The sequence below is a fragment of the Labrus mixtus genome, chromosome 10 (genome assembly GCF_963584025.1).
Source record: "Labrus mixtus chromosome 10, fLabMix1.1, whole genome shotgun sequence".
Taxonomy (NCBI): domain Eukaryota; kingdom Metazoa; phylum Chordata; class Actinopteri; order Labriformes; family Labridae; genus Labrus; species Labrus mixtus.
The window spans coordinates 2,430,387-2,456,417 of NC_083621.1; the positions used below are offsets into that span (position 1 = coordinate 2,430,387).

General features: G+C 41.8%; 1 protein-coding gene across 2 annotated transcripts; it reads right to left on the reverse strand.

Annotated features, from left to right (window-relative positions):
* Positions 1-675: 675 nt before the first annotated feature.
* Positions 676-22,728, reverse strand: egf (epidermal growth factor). 2 transcript variants are annotated; one of them, XM_061047566.1, is made up of 23 exons: positions 22,179-22,728; positions 17,468-17,667; positions 17,176-17,357; positions 15,967-16,194; positions 15,665-15,867; positions 15,457-15,570; positions 14,513-14,635; positions 10,859-10,981; positions 9,995-10,120; positions 9,654-9,790; positions 9,220-9,368; positions 8,978-9,082; positions 8,060-8,283; positions 6,451-6,618; positions 6,089-6,238; positions 5,869-6,000; positions 5,656-5,772; positions 5,131-5,253; positions 4,281-4,446; positions 3,785-3,949; positions 1,701-1,803; positions 1,267-1,363; positions 676-1,117 (listed from the first exon to the last, which is right to left on the reverse strand). In XM_061047566.1, the coding sequence occupies exons 1-23, from the start codon at positions 22,303-22,305 to the stop codon at positions 903-905; spliced, it is 3,477 nt and encodes a 1,158-aa protein (XP_060903549.1). In that variant the 5' UTR covers positions 22,306-22,728; the 3' UTR covers positions 676-902. The 2 variants fall into 2 exon arrangements, with proteins under 2 accessions (XP_060903549.1, XP_060903550.1); XM_061047567.1 differs by having other exon boundaries at positions 966-1,117; positions 1,217-1,363.
* Positions 22,729-26,031: the final 3,303 nt, after the last annotated feature.

Consider the following 26,031-nt stretch of genomic DNA (forward strand, 5'->3'; position numbering starts at 1 on the left):
GGAGTTAAGACACTTCAGAATAATGATTTCTGTGTGATAGAACATCCTTGTAGGTTTATCTGTGAAGATGTATGAATTTTGAGTTTGTATACGGTTTACATCACATCTAGTTAATGCGTCTTGTGATGGGGAAGCTGTGTTGGTGTTGGTTCTGATTGTATCTTACCTCTAATATGTTATTTACATTTTTGTTGCTACATAAACTTTTACAAACTTGACACGTTAATAATAGACTAGAAGAGGTGGTCTTGGGCATGATTCATGTGTACTCGAGTACAGTCTGCAGTGGGATGTGAACGCAACCGTGCTCAAACAAGGAAGTGGAGCGCTATATGTCATGATTCTTAATGGCCTCCTGTCGCTTCAAAAAAACGTATCAGCGCAGCCCGGGCCCGTTTCCTCCTCTGAGCTGCGAGGTACATGTGGTAGTAGGAAGAGGGTCGGTTTTCCGGCGTCTCAGAAATAACAAAAAACATCCACAGTTAGCAGGATGGACACAGCCCTCGAGTGGTTGCCATGGTTACTTCTTCTTCTTTTTGCTTCTTGCTGGATTCACAAACCAGCTATGTGCATACTGCCACTTCCTGTATCAGACTGTGTACATACAAAAGTGTACTCGGGGAACAGAACAATGTTGCTAATGTGAACGCAGACCGGGGGGGGGGAATTGATCTCTGTTTTTTTTTTACCGATTGATAATATCAAAGGAAAAGAAGCTTTAAAAAAAGTCATATTTCGACCTAAAGAGAGACTGATAAAACCAAGTCTAGGACTTTTTGTCGCTGTGGCATCGAAACATTGAACGACATCATTTACATATTCACGAGAAAATTCTGGTATGGAGACAACCCTAGTTTTTTTTTTATGTGTTTATGTTTTTGCGTCGGCCTCACTGAGAAGACCTAGGAGGCGGCGGGGGTCTCGGGGCTGGGTGTCTGTGAGAGAGTCAGCGGTGGCTTGAAAGTCGTGCAGGTGAATGAGCTCGACAATGATGGACTACAAGAGTGAAGGGCAGTGGGGTCCGTGGTCTCCATGGCAACCGCTGACACCATTGAGCACTCGTACCCTTGGTTGTGTTTGTAAAATGTTCCCGACTCTTCAGTCACATCATTGTCAGCTGGGGAAACAACACAAACAAACAAACATGTAGATATTGAAATCACACAGTATGGTGGTGGATTTATCGTAGCTGTACGTAGTAACAATTAGAATTTACAATTCTGTCTGCAGAGATGAATGAAGGTTTTAAAATTGATTTCCTGTTACCTGTCTCTGAGGAGCAGGAGGGACAGACAGCTCTCCTGGGACAGCCCATGGCAGGGATGACCATTCCCTCCAACCCGCTTTCTACCACCATGTAGAACTGCAAGTTCATGTAGGAGTTCATTAGAACGTTTATTGGTATTATTAAACATCTCTGTTTCTGTTTTTAAAGTTGACCTATCACGCTGAAACGAGGTGAACGTATGTTGGAGTAATCCCAGGAAAAGTCTGCAGAGGGCGCTAAAGAGCAGGTTCTGTAAATCACGCCTTAGTTTCCCGTTTGGAAACCAAGAATCTAACGAGACGGCTTCAAGCCTCGACGTAAGACTCTCTTCTCCCAGCACACGGATCCACTTTGACTGATTGCCTCTCTGGTCCGTTGGAGGACTGTTTTTCATTATATTTATTTATTTAGAGCGTGATGATGATTTTCTTACCCGAGGCACGCTGGTGGTGGTGCTCTCTGACGAGCTCTCATCCGTCACGCTGGTCTCGCTCACATTATCCACCGAGGGTTGTTTGTGGAAGAACCTTCTCGTTCTGCACAGAGGACAGAAAAAACACATGTAACGTTTTGCATGAAATCCAAGGGTCAAACTAACTCAACTGAGGGATTAATAAATGGTAAGGTTAACGATTCATGGTCGAGGTGATGACGCGGCTGAAATATTATCCATTCTAATTTAACGTGGTAGAAAAAAAGTCAACCTGAGAATAACGTGTCGACAGTGTGCCCCGTACATTTTACTGTAAAAATACCCAAACATCCAAACATCCATCCATTATCTAAACTGCTTTTCACGTTCGGGGTCAAGGGCGGAGCTGGTTCCAGCTGTCATTTGGCATTTCAATGGTCACCAGTCAGTGACATATAGAGACACACCGGTCAGACTTGGCTGTCAGCGTGAATTTTAACGCTGGCGTTAATCATGATGCATGTAAGGCGTTGATTTTTTAAAATCGCAATAATCGTGAAAAGAACCGACACCTCTGCGTCTTTGAATGTCTCATCTCAAATGAAAAAGCTCCCGGACGCCTCAGTTCACGAGTCCAAAGTCATAGTCCCCTTATGACATCACACATTTCACTTTTTAAACCGTTCCCTGTAGCTGTTTGAATTTATTTTTCAATCCTTAAAAAGTTCCTTTTTTCTGTGGGTAAGATGATGTCGTGAACTTAAGATCGACCATACGTTCCTTATTTTCTTTCAAAATAAAAGCAGGAAGCAAATTACCCTTAACTTAGGACAGCACGAAAATTCAAAATAAAAGCATAAACTGGATTTGTTTGCATGTTTTTTTTATTGCTGTATACTGTCTGATACTTTGCTTGTGTGTGTGTGTGTGTGTGTGTGTGTGTGTGTGTGTGTGTGTGTGTTGCAGAGGAAACGAACGAACTGTGTAAGTGCACTCGCACTCAAGTGCAGAAGGCAATTTGAGGCAGAGCTATTGGCGGCCATGTAGCGTTTCCACCGGGGTCATACCTCAGCGGCTCCATTCTGTAGCCGAGAAATGACCTATTTTTATGTGTAATTGCTGTAGAACAAGCTAAACCAAGCATGTAATTGAAAGCGTGCCACTTCCACAGGGGAGGCCGGTCTGGGAACATTAGGATGTATGGAGGAGGAGGAGCGCGGGGGGGGGGGGAGTGGAGACTGCCAACAGCCTTGTCCATAAGGCAGAGAAACAACCATAAAACAAATCAGCTCTTTAGAGACGGCTCAGGTGGAAATAAGAGGGAGGAGGGATTCTCTATGTAGTGTACGAACGCCCCTCACTCAGCTAACCAGGGTTTGAATGCTGCCGTTCGTTCCACAAGTGATCTGCACCATGACCCCCCGCGGTCACACCGAGACACCAACATTAAACGGCTCATGCCACCCTGCGTTTGATAGACAGCTCTCAGTGCTGTCTATCTGTGCCGTCTCAAGCTTCCAGCCAGAACACTGAACATAACAGAGCTTATTTATGCATACACCAGAAAATACATCGAAATATATGATCATGTATCTAATCGAACTCTTCCTAGTTTTTTTCCATTTCTGTGTTCACATTGAAAGCCCTTTGAAACACTTTAGGACCATGAGACTCTGTTTGATAACTGTAGCTGGATGGGTTTTCCTCGAGGTCGTTTGGTATCATTGTTGTTTATTTCTGTCTGCTATGTACTTTTTTTTAACTTTTAGCCTGGTATCCATTGTTTACCCCTTTCTTACCGGGTTAAATTTGTATTAGTAATTCATGCTTTGGGGGTAGTTAAATGTCTTTTAAGGGGGCATAATCGGGTGGTCACTATGCTGCCATCCTGAATGTGTTCCAACCAGAATCCAGAGAAAGTCTTTCATTCCTCAAATGTTATAAAATGTCCACATAGATATTCCTTTGGGGGTACTAGTGTGTCACTGTTTCCAAGCAAGTTACATTCTTCAATTACTAGAATTTTTTAGTTTATTGGTTTACTTTGTGTTTTATCATATTTTATGGACCTCCATTTGTAACTCCTCCCCCTTGTCCCCTCTCACCCAAAGCAGTAGGTGACGCAGGCGGCGATGGAGAGCAGGGATACCAGGGCCACCATGCAGGCGGCGATGACTACATTTCTTCTCTTCTCCTCTTCGGCCTGTTGGAGCTCCCACCACTCCAGGTCACTGAACTGACAACGCTCGCCCAAGTAGCCTGACACACAGCTGCAACAGATTGAACAAAGTCACAATTTTTTGCAGGAATAGTGTTCCCAAAATGAAATAATGACACCACTGACCAACTGTTAGAGTATTACCATTGCATCTCAGTCCAATGTTTCATGAATTGTGTTAATATAAAAAAGATTATGGTCCTGACTCTTACAGCCACTCTGTCATGAGGAGGTGGGTTTAATCGTGTGAAAATAGTGACACCTGCTGTTGGAGAGCTGTAACTACCATGAGAGATTAGCAGATAGAAGCTGACAGTGTGCAGGAAGTTTATAATAATAATAATGACTTTATGTCTGGGGGGTAAAGCGTGGGTGTTACTGACTTGCAAGCGTAGGACTCCATTTCAGGAAAGTAGAAGCAGACGCCCTCGTACAGGCAGTAGGACTCGTGGGTGGAGGGGCAACTCTCGACTGAGTTACTGTTGTGGTGCAGGGTGGTGACATCAGCAGGGCTCCCGGTCGTCACCCACGGCGATGTGGTCTCCAACTCTAGAGTGGAGTCGGGATAAATATTAGATTGAATGAGACAGATGTGCAATACGGCAGCACTGTAACTAGTTCACATGTTGAGCTGCAGCGATATACAGTTATCTAAGGGGATCTTAACTCTTCAGCTTGCAACCCACAAAATAAGGGTGCCAGAGACTGTAGACCCCCACTGTCCCTGTAGACCCCCACTGTCCCTGTAGACCCACACTGTCCCTGTAGACCCCCACTGTCCCTGTAGACCCACACTGTCCCTGTAGACCCCCACTGTCCCTGTAGACTCACACTGTCCCTGTAGACCCCCACTGTCCCTGTAGACCCCCACTGTCCCTGTAGACCCCCACTGTCCCTGTAGACCCACACTGTCCCTGTAGACCCCCACTGTCCCTGTAGACCCCCACTGTCCCTGTAGACCCACACTGTCCCTGTAGACCCCCACTGTCCCTGTAGACCCACACTGAGCCTGGAAACGGCTTAGGTGTAAAAGGCAATGATGATAATTTTATACACGAGTATCATTTTCATTTCCCTTAATGATGTGGTTTCATTTGAAACGGGACTTCTTTGGTATGTAGCTTCACAATAATGGGTAAAATAGACCATTTTAACTGTAATGGTGTTGGTTTTCTTGGAAGGCGACCCCCCCTCTTCTAAAACTTGTACATGCAGTAAATCAAGCAGACACACCTTGACATGACTTCCCGTTGCCGTGGTATCCAGCTTGGCACTTGCATTGATACCTTCCAAGGTTATTTTGGCACTCTGCGTTTTTGCCACAGGTGTGCGTTCCCTGTTTACACTCATCGATATCTGAAACAAAAAGAAAAAACAGACGGACAGTTACATGAACAGTAAGAAGGTTTACAGATCTGCTGGTACATTTTAGAGCATCAGCTAAAAAAAAAAAGAGCTTTCATTAATTTTTTCAAACATTTCAGTCAAACGAAGGAACGAATGATGATACAGAATTTCACTTAGACTTCTCTTGGGCAAATTCTTGGGTACTTTATTGTATCCATCACATGAATCTTGCACTTTTGAAATACTTAGTTTCCACTTTAAACTGTTCTGCAGAGTAAATGACGATATCAATATGTAGAATACGAAACTGCTGCAGTTGAGGACATTAACATGACTCTGCTATTTGTAATCTTTCTTCACGATATGTTACTTTAGCCTTTTTATAGTACTAAAACAGATGGACTGACTCACCCACACATAACTGGCCATCACCTGCAAAACCCTCCACACACGAGCAGGTTGGGCTGCCAGCAATCAGCAGGCACTGTGCGTTTACATCACAGCGCAGAGAGTAGCACTCATTCTGGTCTGACGGGAAAGAGAACACAAGGAACCATAACATTTAGTGAAAGTTAGAGAACAGAGAGAGCTACCAGATATTCAGTGTGAAGGGTCAACTGTTACCTGAAACCATCTTGTCCGTGTAGAGAGCTGGCTCACTGCTCACATCAGAGTCTGACTGTCCAGGTGTGCTCTCATCGTTGAATGTTTTATTTTTGAGGGACGCTAAATCGTTGGATTCTCCGTCTCCAGATTCTGCATAATAAAATTCACACAGTTAGACGGTCATAGCTTGTAGAATAAAGTGAATGCAATGTTAGTATGATATCTTCAAATGAATCACCTGCTGTCTTGTTGGAGGCGTCGGCAGGCGAACAGCTCTTTCCATCTGCTGATAGGACGTAGCGTGATAGGCAGGAGCAGTGGGCCAATCCCAGCTTGCTTTCACACACTTGGGCACAACCTCCATTGAGGTGGAGGCAAACGTCGGCACCTTCAGATAAGGACACAAAGTGGCAATTGTTAACCAAAGAATTAATGCATTTTTTGTACTTATTTACTTTTGATAGTGAACAAAATCTGAGCATTTATCTCAAACTCTCTACAGCCAAATTTAAAAATGTTCTGACACATGCACAGGCAGCAGGGTATAAATATGATCGTGTATCATTTTATCATCCTTCCTCTCCTTGTTTTGGTGTCTACCTGGTTTAGAGAGAGGATGAACCACCACGACGGACGCTGGTTGGACCATGTTGACGTGGATACGCTGCAGGTTCTTCCCAGAACGCTTGTGTACGCTCCTCAGCTGCCGGTGCTCCCAATCAGATATCCACAACCTGTCTTCAAACACTGCAAGGTCAAAAGGTCGACCTGGACCAATCAGAATAGAAGAAAGAAGACCAGAGATGTGTTAGCGTTTTAAGGTAAGGTTGGAGTATTTGTAATAATGGTAATGTAATCATCTACAGCAGTGGTTCCTGATCTGTTGGGTGAGACCCCCTGGTAGGGCAAAAGGGCCATGAAAGGGGCACAGATGTCCTAGTTAGGGTGCGTCTGGAGGCGTGGTCAGAGCTCCCCTTGAAATGAGTTTTGCCACTCTAGGTGCTAATCCAAAATCAAAAACCATGGTTGGCTCTTTGCCTTGTTGGAGGCATAGACACTCCTGGTCAAACATGACTCCAATACAAGAGAAAGTTACCCAGTCAAATGATTACTTTAATTTAAGTACTTGCTTTTAAAAATACTTATTTATTAAAACTACATCATTAAAATCTCACGGTGGTGCATTAGTTAGTGCTGTTGCCTCACAGCGAGGAGGTTCCTGGTTTGAATCCCCCGTCTGACAGGAGTCTCTCTGTGTGGAGTTGTACATGTTCTCCTCGTGCATGTGTGGGTTCTGGCCCTTGTGGGTGTCATTGCTCAAAGAGGCCACACGAGGGTGTCAGTTTGCCAGCGCTAATCTTTTGTCAAGTACTGATTTACGGATCAATCTGTGGTTTGTTTGTAAATGTTTGCATGGTCTGGGTAGACTGGCATGGAATTTCCCTCTGGGATGAATAAAGTTTTCTTAGTCTAAGTCTAATTCTCTCCGGCTTCCTCCCACAGTCCAAAGACGTTAGGTTACCTAGTGACTCTAAATTTTCCGTAGGTGTGAATGTGAGTGTGGTTGGTTGTCTGTCTCTGTATGTCAGCCCTGTGATTGACTGGTGAACAGTCCAGGGTTTAACCCCGCCTCTCGCCCAATGACAGCTGGGATCAGATCCAGCCCCGCGGGAACCGAATGGGAAAAAGCGGTATAGATAATGCAAGACTGCAGTCGAGAACATTCCTGTCATTTTCCCGTAATGTAAAGAAGGTAAGTGCTTTTTACTAAATCATGACTCGTATTTATCGGACTGTAGAAAGGTGTTTGTGTCTGCAGGTTCAAAATGAAAGCCTCTGCATTGGTACACCACTCAAAGTGCAGGGACCAGAGTAAAGCTTCTTCACGGTTTATTTCTTTTAAAACACTCATCAGGACCAAACCAATAAATCAAAGTGTTGAACTCATCCATCACATAAATGAACAGGAACAACCTAAACAAACAAAGTACTCTCAAACGATGCACCTGATGCAGTCAACAGTGGGAGTAGCCAGAAACCTGACGTGCAGTACAACATGCTGCAGCAAACAAAGAGGGTGAGCATGGCCTGCTGCAGACATCTTAATTCCTTAAGTACTTTTGCATGTTGATACTGACTCTTAGAATGGAAACGGATAATAAGGTCTGGAATTACAATAAAGTACATGTATGTGTCTCAATAGCCTCACCTACTTGGTTCTCTAACAGGACCCGACGATCGGAGCCATCCAGGGCAGCGGTCTCCACCAAACCCCTCCTCTGGTCGCACCAGAAGAGACGATCGTCGGTGAAATCGATGGTCAGGCCGCTTGGTGATACAAGGTCGGTGCTAGCAATGACAACACGGTCGGTCCCTTCCAATGAGGAACTCTCCACAACAGGCTGGGCCCCCATATCAGTCCAGAACAGCTTCCTCAAAAAGTAAAGAAAAACGCATTCTTAAGCCCCGTTTCCACCAAGCGGTCCGGTTTGGTTCAGCATAGTTCTGTACGGTTTGGTACAGTAAACCCTGATCTTGTTTGCGTTTTCACAGCCAACCGTACCCTTACACATCACTAAATCACAGCGGCGCGACATAGTGTAGACGGCCAATAAATCCAACAAAGAAGAAGAACGTGACACAGTAAACAAAGATCAATGATTCATAGGAAGGTCTGCATCTCCGAGGCCAAAAACAAAAACAGCTTTGATATGACTCTGTGTTTGTCCGTTATTACCGCTGTAGCACAGGAAGTAAAGATTCTTTCCACCAATCATCAGACCGCCTTGTGTCTAGCTTCAACCTTTAGGGTCGGATTCGTACGCTTGGCACCCCAACAGAAGTTTACCAAAAAAGTAGGATGGTACGGAGCCCTATTTTGGTACCCTTTCTAACTTTTGACAGTAGAAACGTCAATAAATATGTTTTGTACCAAACCAAACTGAACTGGACCGCTTGGTGGAAACTGGGCTTTAGTCTACCTTAGATTCATTGAATAAAATTGAATAATAGTTGCCGGAAATATTAACAAATGAAGTTTCAAGAAATCAAGAAAAACAAAAAGCAAAACTGCTCTTCAAACACTTAAAAAAAAAAGATGTCACATATTGTTTGCAGCCACACTTACTTTGCCAAAGGATGAACTGCAATTCCTCTCGGTTCCTCCAGCCCTTTGCTTACAAGAGTTTGCCTGTTAAGTCCAGCCAAGTTACTGCAGTCGACGGTTGCCTGGCTGGAGGAAAAAAATATACAGCGGTGTAACAGAAAAAGCAGGAACCATTTCAACCTTGCTTTTCCTTCACATAAAGACTTAAGAGCAACTGTCAGCCACACTAATGTCCATGCAAGATTACTGCAAACACCACACACCTTTTATCAGTCCAGTACATCCTGCGGTGGACCCAGTCCACAGCCAGTCCTTCAGGAGAGTCCAAACCATCAGACACAAGAACGTCTCTTGACCCGCCGTTCAAATCAACACGCTCAATCGTCTTCTGCCTTGTGCTTGCAAAGTACACCTTCAAAATGCATGAAAACAAAAATTGCAAGAAATAAATTCATTTAAAATGTATATAAGCAGTATAGCATTTAATGTTACATGTTGCAACTGTGAAAAAGTAAAAAGCAATGCACATCATTTATCACAGACAGGGTATCACATTACCCTGTTTGTCCACTAGGTGTCACCAGCTGTCTTCTACAAAACCTTTAATCATCTCTCAGTGGGGAAAACCATCTCCTTAAAAAGACTCATGAGTACACACTTCTGTTGTGCAGCTCATGCTTCTAAAACTGCATCTTACATGATTCTGAATCGGGTCGTAGTCCAAAGCTATAATTGTTCCTCTGGGATCCTGGACAAGGGTTTGATCCCCAGAGCCATCGGGATGAATTTGTCTCACATCCACTAGATTGGCAACTAGTAGATAAGGCGGTGGTCCTGAAGAAGAAGAAAAATGTTCCATTTCAAGATGACATGTAATGTAGTTCATGCTTTACCACTCACCTCATGCTTTAAATATAACCCAGTAATCTTTACCATTAAATCACAGAATGTGCTGTGATGAAAAGAACGATGGGAAGACGTATATCTATAAGGGCTTATCAGCCTCAGATGGCTGCTGTGCCATTGTTTATGACTCACCTGAGGCAATGCAGCGCTTGCTGTCTTGGTGGAGCTGATAGCCTGGTAGACAGCTACACTGCCACCTACTCGGGGTTACAGGTGTGCACATCTGACTGCAACCCCCGTTGTCTGGGGATGAGCAGCCTGCAACAGCGGAGAAGACTGTGTTCATGCAGAGTCAGTTTTCAGCCCTGATTGTCTACCAGACCTGTCTCATATCTGTCAAGCTGTAATGCAAAGCCACTAGGTTAATGCCTTGCTGTGCTGCTAGACTTACCTCAGATTGACCACTTTGATCCCATGCTTAATTGCAATATATTTACATTATATTAACATTGAATATAATGTAGTAGCTACAGTGTCTATTAGCTTTCTCATTCAGCCAAAAGGAACATTTACTCTTCCTTATTGGTCTGAAGTTCAGTGCATCACTTGTTTGTTTTTTCCATGTGTCCTCCCTACTTCTTTTTTAAGTGCCGCTAAATCTGTAGTACAAAGGAAAGCCTAATCAAGACGAGGCTTGTCCCTGGTTAAATTAAGGATATTTATCCTCACACAAAGGCTAGTCCGAGATCAACACTCATCCGGCTTCTCGCTCCGCTTCTGTTCTTAGCGTCCGCTTTTAACTTCTTCCGTTAACCTTTATCCCTTCTTTTCCTTTGCCGAGAATACCGAGCTAAGACCAGGAACAGGAAAGTTTCCCTTCAGAGCTTTCTGCCAGAAAGTGTTGTAAAGCATAAAGCACCCTAAACAGAGATTGTTAGTCCTTAAAGCAAATTGCATAATGCAGGATAATGTGTTTGGGGGCCCATTGTTCCTGGAACAAGTCAGTTGATGTTGTTATCTTAAGTGGGTTAAATCAGTTGTATCTATTACACATACCGGTACAAGCCTGTCCATCCTCCTGCAGTATAGACCCGTCAGGACACACACAGACAGCACCCTCGTCTGTGATCAGGCATCCATGGCCACACTTGGTGATGTTACTTTCGCACGCTGTGATCTCTGATGGTGGACAAAAAAGCTAATTCTTAAACACCGTTAATTCCCATTGTGGAAAAAAAAACCTCCAAACAAAACAAAGACAAATCTGATCAATTCAAGCCAAACTCGAAGAAACAGTTGAAACACTAAGAGGTTATTCAATGATTGATGATTAAGGACTGTTACATGGCGAGATATCCCCAGGTTATTTTCGGGGATCAGCAGGTTTTGCAGGATTGTATCGCAGCCAGCTGGACAACAAGCTTCTTAACCTCTGCACTGCTAAAATCCCATTATGAAGGCAGCACTCACACTCCGTCAAAACAGGTGAAAGTGTGTGAGGAGAACGCAGTCAAAGCCCACACAGTGAGAGTGATGTAATGTTAGCTCGCACGAGAGTGGTATCTCCTCTACCTGTGAATATGTGCCAGGTATACGGAGGCAGATAGCGATATGAATCTGATGTGAAATAGTTAAAGAACGTGCTGTGCCCTGGACTACTAACATCTCTGCAGCGGTGGAGAGTAAAAATTATTGCATGAGCTATCCAGCCTTTTTGAATGTATACAGTTTTATTTTGGAGATAAAGTCCAACATTTTAAAATCATGAAATCGATACTGTATCTTGAACATTAAAGGTCACATATTCTCCTCCTCTTCAGTTTAAATAAGTCTCAGAGCTCCTCAAAACATGGGTGTGAAGTTTCTTGTTCTAAATCCACTCTGATCCTGTATTTGATCATGTCTATAAACCCCTCTATTTCAGCCCTGCTCAGAACAGACTGTTTCTGTGTCTGTACCTTTAAATATGTAAATGAGCTGTGTCTGACCACGCCCCCTCTCTGGAAGGGCTTGGGTGTACTCTGGCTTTCTCGCTCCATGTCCTATTGTTTACGGTGAGAAGGCAGACTCAGAGGGCAGAACAAACACCTAGCTGTGGGAGTGTCAGCCACCTGGGGGAGGGGCTACTGCCCTTTGTGATGTCATGAAGGGAAAATCTCCAAATGGCCTGTTTGAGCACACATTTTCTGAAAAGTGGAGCAGGCAAAAGACGGAGAACATGGCCTTTTCTCATCTTCGGGGGGTTTGTAGACGGACTAGAGACACATATTAGTGTCAGAAAAACATGGTGATATGTGACCTTTAAGAAACAAGAATGTATTATCAGCACATTTGAAAATCGATTATGAGAACATATGCAGGAACTATTTTTTTTTAACTTTTAAAAAGACTCAAGCCCCTCCTCCATGTGGTCTGTTGTTGATGCGTTCATTGTCTAGCCTGCTACTTGGCTGCGTGTTTGTTCCCTCCTGGACCTTGGCAAAGGTTGTCTGCTAACCAGCTTAGACGGACAAAGCTGCTGACCAGATATGTTCCCTATTGCAAATGTCACCTCGTCATTTAATCTCGTCGTGTGTGAGCCTTTCCTGTTCTCTTGGCTGTGAGATTAGAAGAGAAGAGATTACGGTGCGTCCATAATATGTTTGAAAAATAAATTATTAATATATGAATTATTGTTAATCACCATTAAGTCACCAGAAAAATTGAAGTTAAAAAGTTTAAAGTATGAAAAAAAGAGAAGAAATCCTTGACATTTCTTGGGTTTAGCTGTTTAAGATGTCTGTACATTCCCTCAGGACGGCAGTGCATATGTTTGTGCAGAAATATTAAATTGTCTGAGGTATTTGTTCACATTTAAAGAATGTGTTGTTCTGTTGGCAGACAACAGAGCTGCATTAAGGCAGAAAGAGGTGACCAGACACTGACTGAGTTGGAAGAGCTCAATAACATATCTGACTTTGTGAAATAATGGAGGCATTGCTTAACAATATGTTTTAGCATTTTTAACCTGATATCTGGTAGATGCCCAGTAAATACACACGTCTGCTCCGAGAAACAAATGAAGATGAACCTTTACTTTAACACGATAACCCTGCTTCGGTCTACCTAACACAGCCCCTCAGTCTCAGCACGACAAGACCTGTAGTGACAAAGTGTCAGTGTTTTAAACCCTAAGTAACCTAACACACAATTGACAGCTCACATGTGTCTGGTCTGGTGTGTCTAGCCGATGACCCAGCCTTTTTATTGGCTCTGTGGGGTCAAAGTAGTGTCTGGGGGACAAATGCCACCCTTCAAAGCCCGAAAAGGAAGAAGAAGAAGAAGAAGAAGAAGAAGAAGAAGAAGAAGAAGAAGAAGAAGAAGAAGAAGAAGAAGAAGAAGAGGATCCGATGTGAAACCAGGGGCACATTCATTATCATGTTCAAAAGAAAGTGCAAGTGTTGTCACTTTGTGAAGACAAAAGCTAAAATCTTCCAATCTTTCTAATGCCACAGCACAGAACGACTTGGACAAAAATACTGGTTGTGTGTATAAATGGTTGAATAATGTACAACATGAGTAAGCACTTTGGATAAATGTGTTGTATTACTGCGGTCCATTTACCATTCAGCATGTAGGATCTGTTTTACCCACATGAAGGATTACACTGCAGCTTGGTATTAAAGTGAAAACTAAATGACTGCCAATTCTCATCAGACAAAGGAAGCAGTCAGAACAGTGTTATCATTCACAAATGTGCTTGACATGATTTTAAATGTTTGTTACAAGTCTTGATGTTTGTTTTGTATTAAAGCTACAATATGTGACGTTATTTCATTAAAAGTTATCATTGCACTGGATGGCATTGTCACTAACAATATTAAAGTCAAATGTTCCTTAACTAAAATGGGTGTCTGATTGGTGACCTGCCTTGTATTTAGTTTTTTTTTTTTTTTTTTTAAACTTAACAGGTCTGAACTGAACAAGCAATCAATATTTGCTTGCTTGGAACCAGCCAATCACAGCAACCCTGGGAGGAGAATGTTTAGGTTGCAGACAGATTGCATCAACAACGGTTGTCTGCATGCCAGTGTAACGTTTATGTGCATACTGACACTTCATACTGTCACACCTAACTGTCAGTTAGGTAGTTTTAGATATCTCCAAGTGCTTATTATTGTCATTAATTCAAAGAAATATCACCAAGAAAACTTGAAAACAATGTAAAGAAGTCATGGCCTGGCATCAGCAGCAGCTCTACACTTGGAAATTGTAGCCGTCGAAAAGACAAGTCAGACTTGCATTTCCTCCGCCAGTGTTGTTGACAAAGCTGATATCAGAAGTCCCGCCCCCTCATGATTTTGATTGATCAGTGAGAGGGAAGTGACGTTGACGTGCTTGGCATTGTTCTGAATTTCATTCAACTGAGAGTGCTGTGAGTGCAGCGACAAAGCTCAGCCTAGCGTATGCCGAGGGTGTTTTAGCGCTGAGGATAGTAAGCACTTTTTTTTTGGTTTTGTATTGAAAACAGCACTACCAGCACAAAAAGTGCTGTCTGTGGACACAGGCCCTAAGCTAGCGTTTCGCTATGATTCTTTAAATGTCCATTATTTATTTTACTATAGGTTGGTTATTGAGTAAAGACTAAAAGCTTTTAAGAAATAAGTAAACAATAGTATTTAAAAATACATCTGGATTAACAGTAACATACAGAATATTTTTCCACTTTACCTTGACATGTCTTCCTGTCAGGTAGGAGGGCGTATCCTTGAGGGCAGGTACAGAAATATGAGCCTGGGATGTTTTCACAGCCAAGAGAGCAGCCATGGTTCCAGTGGGCACATTCATTCACATCTATGATTCATACATGGACAAAAGATTATTATGAGTTTCTGTGTAATTAAAGTACATACAAGTGTAGCAGGACATTTGAAGGAGCAGTATGTAAAATATACACTGAATTAAATGATTAAATTACTTTACTATATGATCAGACATTAAAGAAACATGCTCTGTTGAAGTGCTGGCTTCTCTGACAACAATGCAGCAGCCAGTATGTCCTCCTTCTAACTTCAGATTCTGCTCCTAAATGCTCTGGATTTGTTTGGACCAGAGAAGGTAGGCGCTTTTAAGGCAACCCCCACACGGCCGTTTTGGATGCCCCTCGGTTTGTCAGATATGAGAGCAGTTATCAGGTCAACAGGTGTTGCAGCGATGGAAGCGTGCAAGAGAAGTGGTTCAGATAGAAGTGATTGTACCCGACCTAAAAAGCCTCTGCATGTTTCTAATAAGCTCCACGAGCAGAAACGTGCTCAAACTAGGATCAATATTGGAGATGCTTTTTGAAAAATGGAGAGAGGTTAGAACACAGAAAGGTTTACAGACCCATGCAGAGCTGGATAAACACTGAAGCTTCAGAGTCCACCACATGGCAACTTCTGTGCACATCAACTCTAGAGAGGAGGGGGGGGGGGGGGGGGAGACAGCTCTCTACAAGGTTTTGAATGTGGACTGCAGTACCCATGTTAAACACTAGGATGTCAGATTTACATATTGCTCCTTTAAACACCCGTACATTTTAATTTATTTTAAAGACTACACTTTAACTCACTGGAAACAAACAATTTGTGGCCAATTCATTTCCAAATAATTGATTAAATGCCTTTGATACCAACCTTCACAATGAGTTCCTTGCTTGCTGAGAGCAAAGCCCTCGTTGCACTTGCAGGTCCCTTGCTGGGCCAGACTTGAACACACGTTTACACAATTTCCACTCTGTTCATTGCAACCTGTTTGAAAGGGTTTAAAGTAATTAAATGTTTATGTCTGAACATGTAAAATATATATTATACAAGTCATGAAAAGTCAAGGTCCAATCTTGACCTGGAAATGTTGATTGGGAGTCTCCCATTGGCTGGTTGAGGGGATGTACGACCTTTATATCCACCGGGGGTTTTCCCATTGGTTTAATGTTAACACTCAGTGATTCTCCACCAGTGTTCTTATCTAATTGTTTTATAATCCGAGATGCAGCATCAGTGTAGTATAAGTGCTCCAGAAAAATAGATATCCCAAGTGACTGAGCCCTGACCAAAGGAGAGAAAACATTGTGCTTTATACCAGTTAGCTTTTAAGAAAGTCATAAATGGGAGCATAAAGAAGTGAAACAAGTACAACATGCTCACCGAAGTGGCTGATCCATGATGTGCAGGACGTTCCCGTTGTAATCACAAGAGGCAATGGCACTTTCTCCTCGCAGACCGAACTGAACCCAGAACAGTCTTTTGTCTTCACGGTCAATTGTCAGTGCTTTCAGTTGTTCTGCCATTTTAATAAGCATCGTTTTCCTCTGTCCTGTCAGATCAGACCGCTGGATACTTGGAGTTATCCCACCAGACAGCCAAAACAGAAACCTGAAACATGTTTATTTAAAACTGACAAATTAAATATTCTCAAATGCATCCATATTGTTTACAAAGTAATGTTGCCACTTTTTGTGTTTTTTGTAGAGAATATTGAGGCCTCCAATCATGTCACTTCATATTGAAGATTTGAAAATAATGCATATATGGGATTTGACACTAATATGTGTCCCTACAAACCCCCCAATGATGAGAAAAGTCCATCCTCTCCGTCTTCTGCCTGCTCCACTTTTCAGAAAATGTGTGCTCAAACAGGTTTGGAGATTTTCCCTTCATGACATCACAAAGGGCAGTAGCCCCTCCCCCAGGTGGGTGACACTCCCACAGCTAGGTGTTTGTTCTGCCCTCTGAGTCTGCCTTCTCACCGCAAACAATAGGACATGGAGCGAGAAAGCACAGAGCCAATCAAGCCCTTCCAGAGAGGGGGCGTGGTCAGACACAGCTCATTTACATATTTAAAGGTACAGACACAGAAACAGCCTGTTCTGAGCAGGGCTGAAATAGAGGGGTTTATAGACATGATCAAATACAGGATCAGAGTGGATTTAGAACAAGAAACTTCACACACATGTTTTGAGGAGCTCTGATGATGTACTCTCATTGGATAATGTTACAAAGCGTTAGCATAAAAACAGTTCACTGCTATTAAATAGCGATAAAATGGTGGAGCATTCGGCTTGGTGAAAATAAAATCGTCTTTGACCAGACCGACTGGGGGTATGTTAATGTCAGTCAGTCATTTTGCACCTTTGTGCCAGACATGCCTGATGGAGGGAGATGGAGCCTTTATAGTAACAGAGATACATCATGTGAAAGTCTGAACTATGTGATGAGCTGTTGAGAATCATTCGTCAATTCCAGCTAATCTTTCAGTTCAGTTTTTTCTCCCAGTTGCAACCTGCTTAATCGGGGAAAGAAGCACCCTCATGAACGAAACAAACAAACTCAGAAGTGAAATGCAGATTGGATTACCTTCTAGTTGGGTCGACAGTAATAGAACTGGGTTTGGTTAGGTGTCTTAAAAGAGTTCTTTCATTTTTCCCGTTTAAATCCATTCTCTTGATTTTTCCCTTTTCTCCACTTGTCCAGTATATGCTGTTTGAAATCCAGTCCACTGCAAGGCCCGAGATATTTTTGTCGGATGAGTACAGTTTCTGATAAAAACAAGAAAACAAACAAACTTAAATAAAACTTAATAAAACTAAGGATCTTACTTAAAGGCTTTTTTATAGTACAGCAAAGTTCTCTTTAGGTACATAATCACCTGTCTATGTGCTCCTCTTGCTGATGCTTTGTAGATGACCCCTGTGTGTTGGTCCGCCCAGTAAACTCTCTCATCTCTGAAGTGATAGTCGAGAAGGATAGAGCTTCCCACCCCAGCCACAAGCCGCCTTTGGTTTTTCCCATCAAGATCCATCCGATGAATGGCTTTGCCATGGCCAAATATCAAGAAGGGCTGTGAAGCTTAACAAAACAAAACATCACACTTATTTCATGAATCCTATGCATTCCAATAGCCTCTGGCCCTGAAGCAAAAACGGAAAATGTCATTCTATAGCCCAACATTTGTCAACAAAGTTTCCTTCGTACCTGCCACTCAGGCCCAACGACTACCTTTGTAATACATTTTAATTGATTAAATAAGAGTAGGGCTGAAGCAACTGAATATTTTAATTTCTGATTAATATCACAGTTACTTTCCTGTTTAAACATTAAAGGGGACATATTATGAAAAATCCACTTGTACAGTGTTTTTGAACATATATTTGGGTAACCTGAGAGTCTACTGACCCACAAAATGTGAAATAAACCATCCAGTCCTTTGTTTGTGGTCTGCATAAGTCTTACAACACAGAGAAAAATACTTCGTTTCAAATGTGCTCTCCTTGTGATGTCACAGTGGGATTCTGGTTAAAATAAATCCCCTCCCCTCCCCTGGTATCTCCACCCATGGACTCCACCCCCAGCCTAGAGCAAAACTTTTGAGAAGGTCTGCCATTTTTATTCTCGCTAGTGAAGGAGTGATGTCTATGGGGAAAACTCAGGGGGGGGGGGGGTCATTGCATTTAAAGAGACACACACACCAAAACGGAGCGTTCTGAGAGAGCTGGTTTATACAGGGTCACAAACCTCCTCTGGTGCTTGATTCATGTTATATTTTGACCAAAGCACAGCACAGATGTTTCATTTAGACCACAGGGTGACTGTTTGAAAAGGTGGAGAAGGACTATACTATGTCCTCTTTAAAGGATTTAATATGTAACTCTGACACTTATTGTTTTAAATTAGTACTGCAGTCCAAATTCAAAACATTGGATAGAGCTGTCTCCCCTCCCCCCTTCTGCCCTAAAGTCCATGCGCATGCAGATTTCAATGTTGCGGACACATTGTTGTCAGAGAGACCAGCACTTCAACATAGCATGTTTCCTTAATGTATGATGATATAGTAAGGTAAATTTATGATTTAATTAAGTAGATATCTTACATATTGGTCCTTTAAGTGGATACAATATTGAGTTGCAATTCACAGAGAAGCTGAGAAGAGAGAACTTGTCTTTTTGCATCCAAACAGACCAAAATGTTGTTGATTTATTTTGTAGGACAACTCATCAATGAATTGCCTTCACTCCATCTCCATCTGAATATAGGTAACATAGATAGAGGGTTTAGTCTGTGTGTCTCTTTTTCAATCTACATTTACTAACTGGAGTAAGTAATCATACTTATTTCTTTGAGTATTATTTTGAATTGTGCACTAAGAGTGACAATGCTACTACCGTATGTGCTTGTTATTAGTTTAACTCAGTAATTCTTGGGAAAAGGACGGTAACTATGGCAGGATTTAACATTTCAATAGCAGCATTACTCTTTCTCTTTTAGTCATGTTGCAGTTGAAGTAAAATTTGTCAAATTAAAAATCCTTTTCATGGCTGGAATGAGATTAATCTTGAGGCAGACATAGCTGCTGTTTTTGAATGAAACATGTTTCCAGAGCAACAAATAGCCCTTTCATTGTCCTTTAACTCTGATGATAGTACATGCTAATGGTGGAGGCTGAAGTAATGTTATTTTGTTTTATCGCAGGTTCCTGCTTTAGGAAAAAACAAACATCTAAATAAAGTTGCAATGGGATTAATGGAAGTCTTTTCCAGCATGTCTGTTTTTGGGAACACTGAATACGTTTTTATTATACAAAGATATGGTTGACTTTGGAGCCCGTTACTGAACCAGGCTACGAGACCAAAACAAATCTTGGCTGTCTGGATTAGTATTGATGGAAGGTCTATCATGGTAATCACTCTGCCATGAGCCACCATGGATACTTCTCTTAACTCTGTGGAATGAAGCAAACAATGAGCAACGCCAGACAAACAACATAATGAAATGTATGTCCCCAAGATGGCCAGTGGTTTCCAGTTGCTAGGAGACGTCCTTATGAATCATTAACTGACAAGTTCACATGTTGGTCAACGTGGTTCTTGACCTACTAAACTAGGCTTGTTGGATGTTGTTGGTAAACGGGTACTTCCAAACCAACATTTCAAATTCTACACAAAAAGAGAGTAGTCTCGGGGCGCTTGATAGCCTAGAGGTTATATCAGGGCCCCATGTAAAGAGGCTATAGTCCTCGTCGCAGCGACCATGGGTTTGAATCCAACCTCGGCTTTTTACTGCATGTCACCACCCACTCTCTCTCCTCCCAACACTTCCTGTCTCCCTTCAGCTGTCCTATCCTATAAAGACAAAAATGGCCCCAAAAAGAACTAAAAAATATAGATTTTAATTTTTCTTCTGTCTCAAAATCTTTCAAAACAGGGGCTCCTGATGCACCGTTAAACAATCAATATCGACATCGATTTCCCAATTTAGATTATCAGATTTTTCCCAGCAGTATGATTGGTTATTATGGATGTGAAGCCTTTTAATAATATCAGCTTTGTAAGTTCTTACAAACACATGTTCGAGTGTTCAGCTTTGGATTAATAATTTAACTCTGAATAAGGAAATCATTGTTGGGCAATAAGACAACACATAGAACAACTTTAGCTTTTGATATTCTTTGCAATTTGACAAGTTATTACAGAGGAATGATGCAACTTTTAAAAGGAGTAAAATGTTAAGAAACAAAGGTGACAAGCAAGACAAGGCAAATTTATCTATATAGCACTGCTGTTACAATAAGGATATTCAAAGTGCAAAGATACAAACATCAGTTTATTAGAAATATTTAAATAGCTGGGTCGATTTTTGTGCTTAAAGGAAGAATGTGTGACATGTTCCACATAAATAAATCATAAAGTCTGTCCTGTGTAAATGTGTCTCTGAGTCATGACTGTCTACAATGAGGGAGAAGCTCGAGTCCCGCTGGCTGTGTTGTTGTCAGAGCCGTGTTTACATGGACGGGACGGCCGGCTCCTCCCCTTGTGTATAAAAGCTGTTTTAGTCAAGAACTAGAGAGAAGAAGAAGAACATACTCACTGATTATTTGGATGTTAGTAAGAGTTTTTAGATCACGATGTGAAGCTACGAGCTAACTAAAGAGTGCTAACATTAGCATGCTAACACAACAATGCAGGACACAGGTGATTGCAGCTCGAGCAAAGGACAATTATGTCCACCGCTTGCGCTCAGCTCTTAATTATGGTCGTTCTCATTCATAACTCTTTCATGTAAACGTGAGTGGAGAGGGGTTGGAGGTGTGTTTCTGGAGGAGAGTGGAGGATTCAGTGTGGCGGAGGTGTGGCCAAACAGCAGTTTGTTTTGGTTTAATGCTGGTAATATAACTTAAACGTACTAGTGAAAGGGTTTTCTTGTAAAAGGTTTTGTTTGATAAGCTACAGTTGCATCAGACACCTGTTCTGGTCTGTATAATCTTGTGATTCAAACAGTATATATATAGGTAAATTATTCATATAATGTCATTTATGAGGATATCATTTTCATGCTACTCCAGTATGTTATTTACATTGTTTTTGTGAGGGGAGAAATCGTTAATGCAGATCGAAATAAACTTCTTCTACTACTACTTTAAAACAGCACAAGCTTAACAGGCCAGGTCCATTAAAGAGTTAAAGTATGGATCAGGTATCTCATCATTAAAATAGCCACAAATAGAGATCTCCATCAGGTTATTTTAGCTTCATTAGAACTCTCTATAGATCATGACTGATTGATGACTGACCATATCATCCACCCCTGCTGACAGTCCCGATGAAGAGAGAGAAGAGAAGTATTTTAGTTTCTATTCCTGGATATGTAGAGAAATGTTGTTGAATGCAACTTCACTTCATCACCTCTTTTTTTTTTTTTTAGAGGACCATTTAGGTCCTGTCAAGTATTTAATGGATCTTTGTGGACCAGTGTTGTAACACCAATCTTTGAACAACATGGTGCAGACTAGAAAAGAGATAACTCTGCTGTTGTTGCCACAGTATGTGCTGCTCCAGGCCGGTGGAGGGCCATTTGTCAAACAAGGCTCCAGCTTTCAGAGCCCATATTCATACACATCCATTCTGCCGGAGCTGAGAAGAAACTAAACCATCTGAAAAAGTAATGTTCAGTAAACCATGACCTTTTGACCTCTCTTTGGACGACATAGAAGAGTGACAAGAATCCCTCTATGGGATTACCCAAGACTAAGTACTTCTGAGAAAGACACACACTCTGCCTATGTATCATGAAAAAAAAAAAACTTTTCTCCAAGATGACCATTTGGACATCAGTATTCATCATCTCTAGGCTGTCATGGGAGATGCTCTAGTGGCATCCCACAAAAATCTTAGACTCAGCATGAGATACACCCACTCCAGAACTGGCCAGTTTACTGTACTTTTACAGTGAATTGTATTGTCTGCTTAGCCAAGATTATTTTGATGACCGACTTATACCTTCTGTTTCTCTGCTGTGACATGACATAGGCCACTTCTTGAATTAAGAGAATGGTGTATACAGTTAAAAGTTTTGAACCAACTCACCCACACAGCTGCTGTTTCTCCCCGCTCGCAACAGGCGTTCGTCCCAACATGCTGTACCCAGGGCCAAGGCTCCAGAGCTTTGCACCACAAAATAGATCAGAGCTGTTGTGATTGCTGCAGCCAACATAATCCTGGGATCCGTCCCTGCCTTGAGGAGCTGCACTTGTTCAATTCTTCTCAGGCATTCCCACTTGCATTTCCACTGGCACACAAGAATTCTCCAAATCTAAGCAACATTTGTGTATAGACTGCTGGCATCTTTTTCCACGGCTTTGACCAAGAGAGACACGGGAGCTTTACATACCAGAAGATGTCGCCCTAAAGAGAGACGTACCCCAACGAGGAGATGGAGCACTAAGAGAGAAAGAAGAGGGCAACACTGATAACCCAAAAAGAAGAAAAAAAACTGTGAGTGGGATCCTGCTCACTCCCCACTTTGGCCTCTACGCTGCCAGTCTGTTTTGGAAGCAAAGATTGAAATTCCTGACACCCCCGTGGTAAATTTTGCACATGCTAGTCCAGCACTGGAGCAAGATCTTCTTCAAGCTGCAGTCAGTGTCTGACGCAGAATGTGGAATATGTAAGAATTGAGGCTGGACTAAAGAGTGGTTAAACATAACAACAACATCTTACCCTCACTCCACCCCCTGACCCACGTCCTTTCTCAATGTGGATGGATGTGTCTGTTTGAGACAGAGTCTTTGTGTCTGGAAAAAAGAGTGACTGGGAGAAGGACACTGCATGTCAGGCTATGTCTGACCAAGCTCAACACTATAATATGAATCCATTCATTCATTGGCCAACAAAGATAACCCTGGTTCCTTTATCAAATCATAGCTCCATTCATAAATGGCACAAACTTACAGTATGAGTTTAATTTAACTATGCCCCTGAAACAATAGACTCTGTTTTCGTCTTGAGTGTAAATGATACGTCAGTGTGTCACTCAATCTACTGCTGAAGTTTGTTTGGCTTCCGGGGGGAAACGGTCAAATGAGTAACTTATAGAGAATGTAGAGCAGATTAGTCCTAAATTGTTTGTCCTCCTTTTTTTTTACGCTGGAGAACAACTAACAGACCCCAGGAACCAAAACCTCTATTCATGCCCTCCATGACTAGGATATTGTGAGCAGCAGCGTCACCATTAACCTCGTAGAGAAGCAGTATATGATTTATATGGCTGAGAAAGTTGCCTTGTCTCCATGCTAATGTTAGCAGTCTGAAGGCCACAAAGCTTTTCCCACGGTGTATACCAATGGCAGTTTGACTTCACGTGAATAGTGTGCTGAATGACAATTAAACATGACTTTGAATCATCTGTAAAAAAAAAAAAAATAGAGGTTGCTGCTGCTTTGTTGAATGCCTCCTCATGCCATTTCTTTTCTATGACCACATACAATTCCAGTCCTGGTTGAGTCATGTTTAAACAGCTACAATATAAAGCATCTGATGCTTTGAAACTCTGGATTCAAATACGCTGCCTGCTGATTGTCGGAACTGCCAAATTGTCACTTACACATACATTAGCTGCTCCCATAGGCCTCTAGCAAGTATTGAGAAAAAACAACATTTTGTTTTTGTTGTAACCACCAAACACATCACTTGGCCACCAAACAAGTGATGTCTTTGCTAACACCGGTGTCAAGTCTTAGTAGGTACCTTTGTGATTGACCTTGGTGGACAGAGAGGACTTGTAACACTGGATTACCATAGAGTACATTTTACAACAGAACAAGAAACTTGACACCTTTCAACTACTTAATATTTGGATACATCCAGTAAAACAAAGGCGGAAGTAGAAGGAAATCTGCCAAAGTAGACTTATTTATCTCCTTATTATAATCAAAAAGATTCAACAACAACAGCAGTGTTTGAGCTGCTTTTTAGCCTTGTTGTTATGTTGTCTGTGACTATGAGCTGCCAATTTTCCACTGGACTGTTATAATGGCACAAAATCCCAGTTGCCAAGAGATTTGTGATGCAACTGTAAAGCCTCTAGAGCAGTACCTTACCAGTTGCTCTATCTGGAGTGGCTTTCATGGACCCCAGCCCTGGGTCAAATGTTTCCCCATAAAAGAAGACGTTAATTTCAAATACATATTGTATCGTCTCTATCCGTCTCTCCATTTCTCTATTATGTTATGTCCATTTCCCTCTCTATCCTTCTGGTCCTCTCAGCACTAAGAGCTGTCCATCTACCTCTCTATAACTCAATCTCTCTCTCCGTCTGCCTTTCTATTCATTCATAGTTTACCTATAATAAACATCCCAGCCCATTGTTGTCTGCCATCCAATCCTTCTGTTTGTAAAAACAGCCTGGGTGTTGCCATGATAACAGCACAGCTGGTATTAGAGATTACTCAGGGCCCCAGGCACATACAGCTGGTGGTACAGAGGTATCCATGGGAACAGTTTTCCAGGTCCACCCGTCATCTTATCAGGATTTACAGCAGCGTCTGTTCAGATGTCCAGAGAGCGTGACAACTGTGACCTATTGATTTTCAGGATGAACATGTCTGCTCCTGTTCTTAACTGAGTGAGCACTTGTGATATATTCATATTCACCTTCCTGTGTCTACTTCTATTCTTCATTGATATTGAAATCATTGGCAAACAGTACACACATATATGGTATACAAGGAAGACCACATGATCATGACTACTGAGCCGGGTGTTCAATATGAAATGAAACACTGATATTTAGTTTCACCTGCTATAGACGCGACTGAGCACACTGTCAAAATCAGTTGCGGGCTGATTATCTGATTATCAGATTATGAAGTACTTCAGTAGTTTCCATTTTTATTTTTTATTAGTTAACAGTTTTTATAGCGCAACAAAGGAAAGTGGGATTTTTTATGGATTCTTTTATGCCAGAGTAACTTTTACCAAAATTGATCTATTTATACATTTTGGTGGCATTAGAAGTTTTCTTGTAAATGATATAACAGAGGAATGGTTATTTATATCAAATATACACATCATTTTTGCCATAGATTGTAGAAAAAATTGTTCAATGGACTTGGGCTTGTGAAGTGTTTTTCGAGCCTTCTGACTACTCAAAGCGCCTTTACACCGCAGGTCAAGCAGCGGGAGCAACTTGAGTGTCTTGAGTGGCTGCAGGAGCTTGGGATCGAACCCCCAACCTTCTGGTTAAGAGACGACTGACTCTAACAACTGAGTCACAGTCGCCCCCATTTAAGAAAAAACTTTTAAAGAAAAGTCTGAGAGACTTACTGCATGACTTCAAATTTAGAAAACATGCTAGAACGATAAAGTTCAAGAAGTGTTCTTTTTATTAAAAACAAAAATACATATCCATTTACAGACAAATTAACATGTACCGGTACATACATAAACTCACAGAAAGAGGCAGAGTTTATAAGACAACTCACACATTCTATCAAACACACTGACAGTACTTTCTTGTCAATTAAGGCAACAGCTTGGTGCTGAAAACAATTATGCTCCAAATGTAATGTGAATTTTATAATTGGTTTTCGTTTACACCACATAATACTCTTATCTGACACTTTGGCATTTGCGTTAAGAATTAAACACCACACACAGCTGGATGACAAACACCTTGTGTGGTTCTACGTCCAACAAAAAGTGCTCTATGCCGGGGTGAACTTATCAAATATAAGGCTCCAAAATACATGATGGCTTGAATGAAGATATCATTTCGTTCTTGGCTTATCTGATTGAGTCTGTAAAAGTTATGTTTGAACAACCTCCAGTGAATGTTTCCATGTTAACTACAGTTTTTGAGATCATTAAATGAATCTTTGTTGATGAAAAGTGGATTAAAACACATAGAAATGGTGTACCGCCATTCAATCCCCAAAAATGA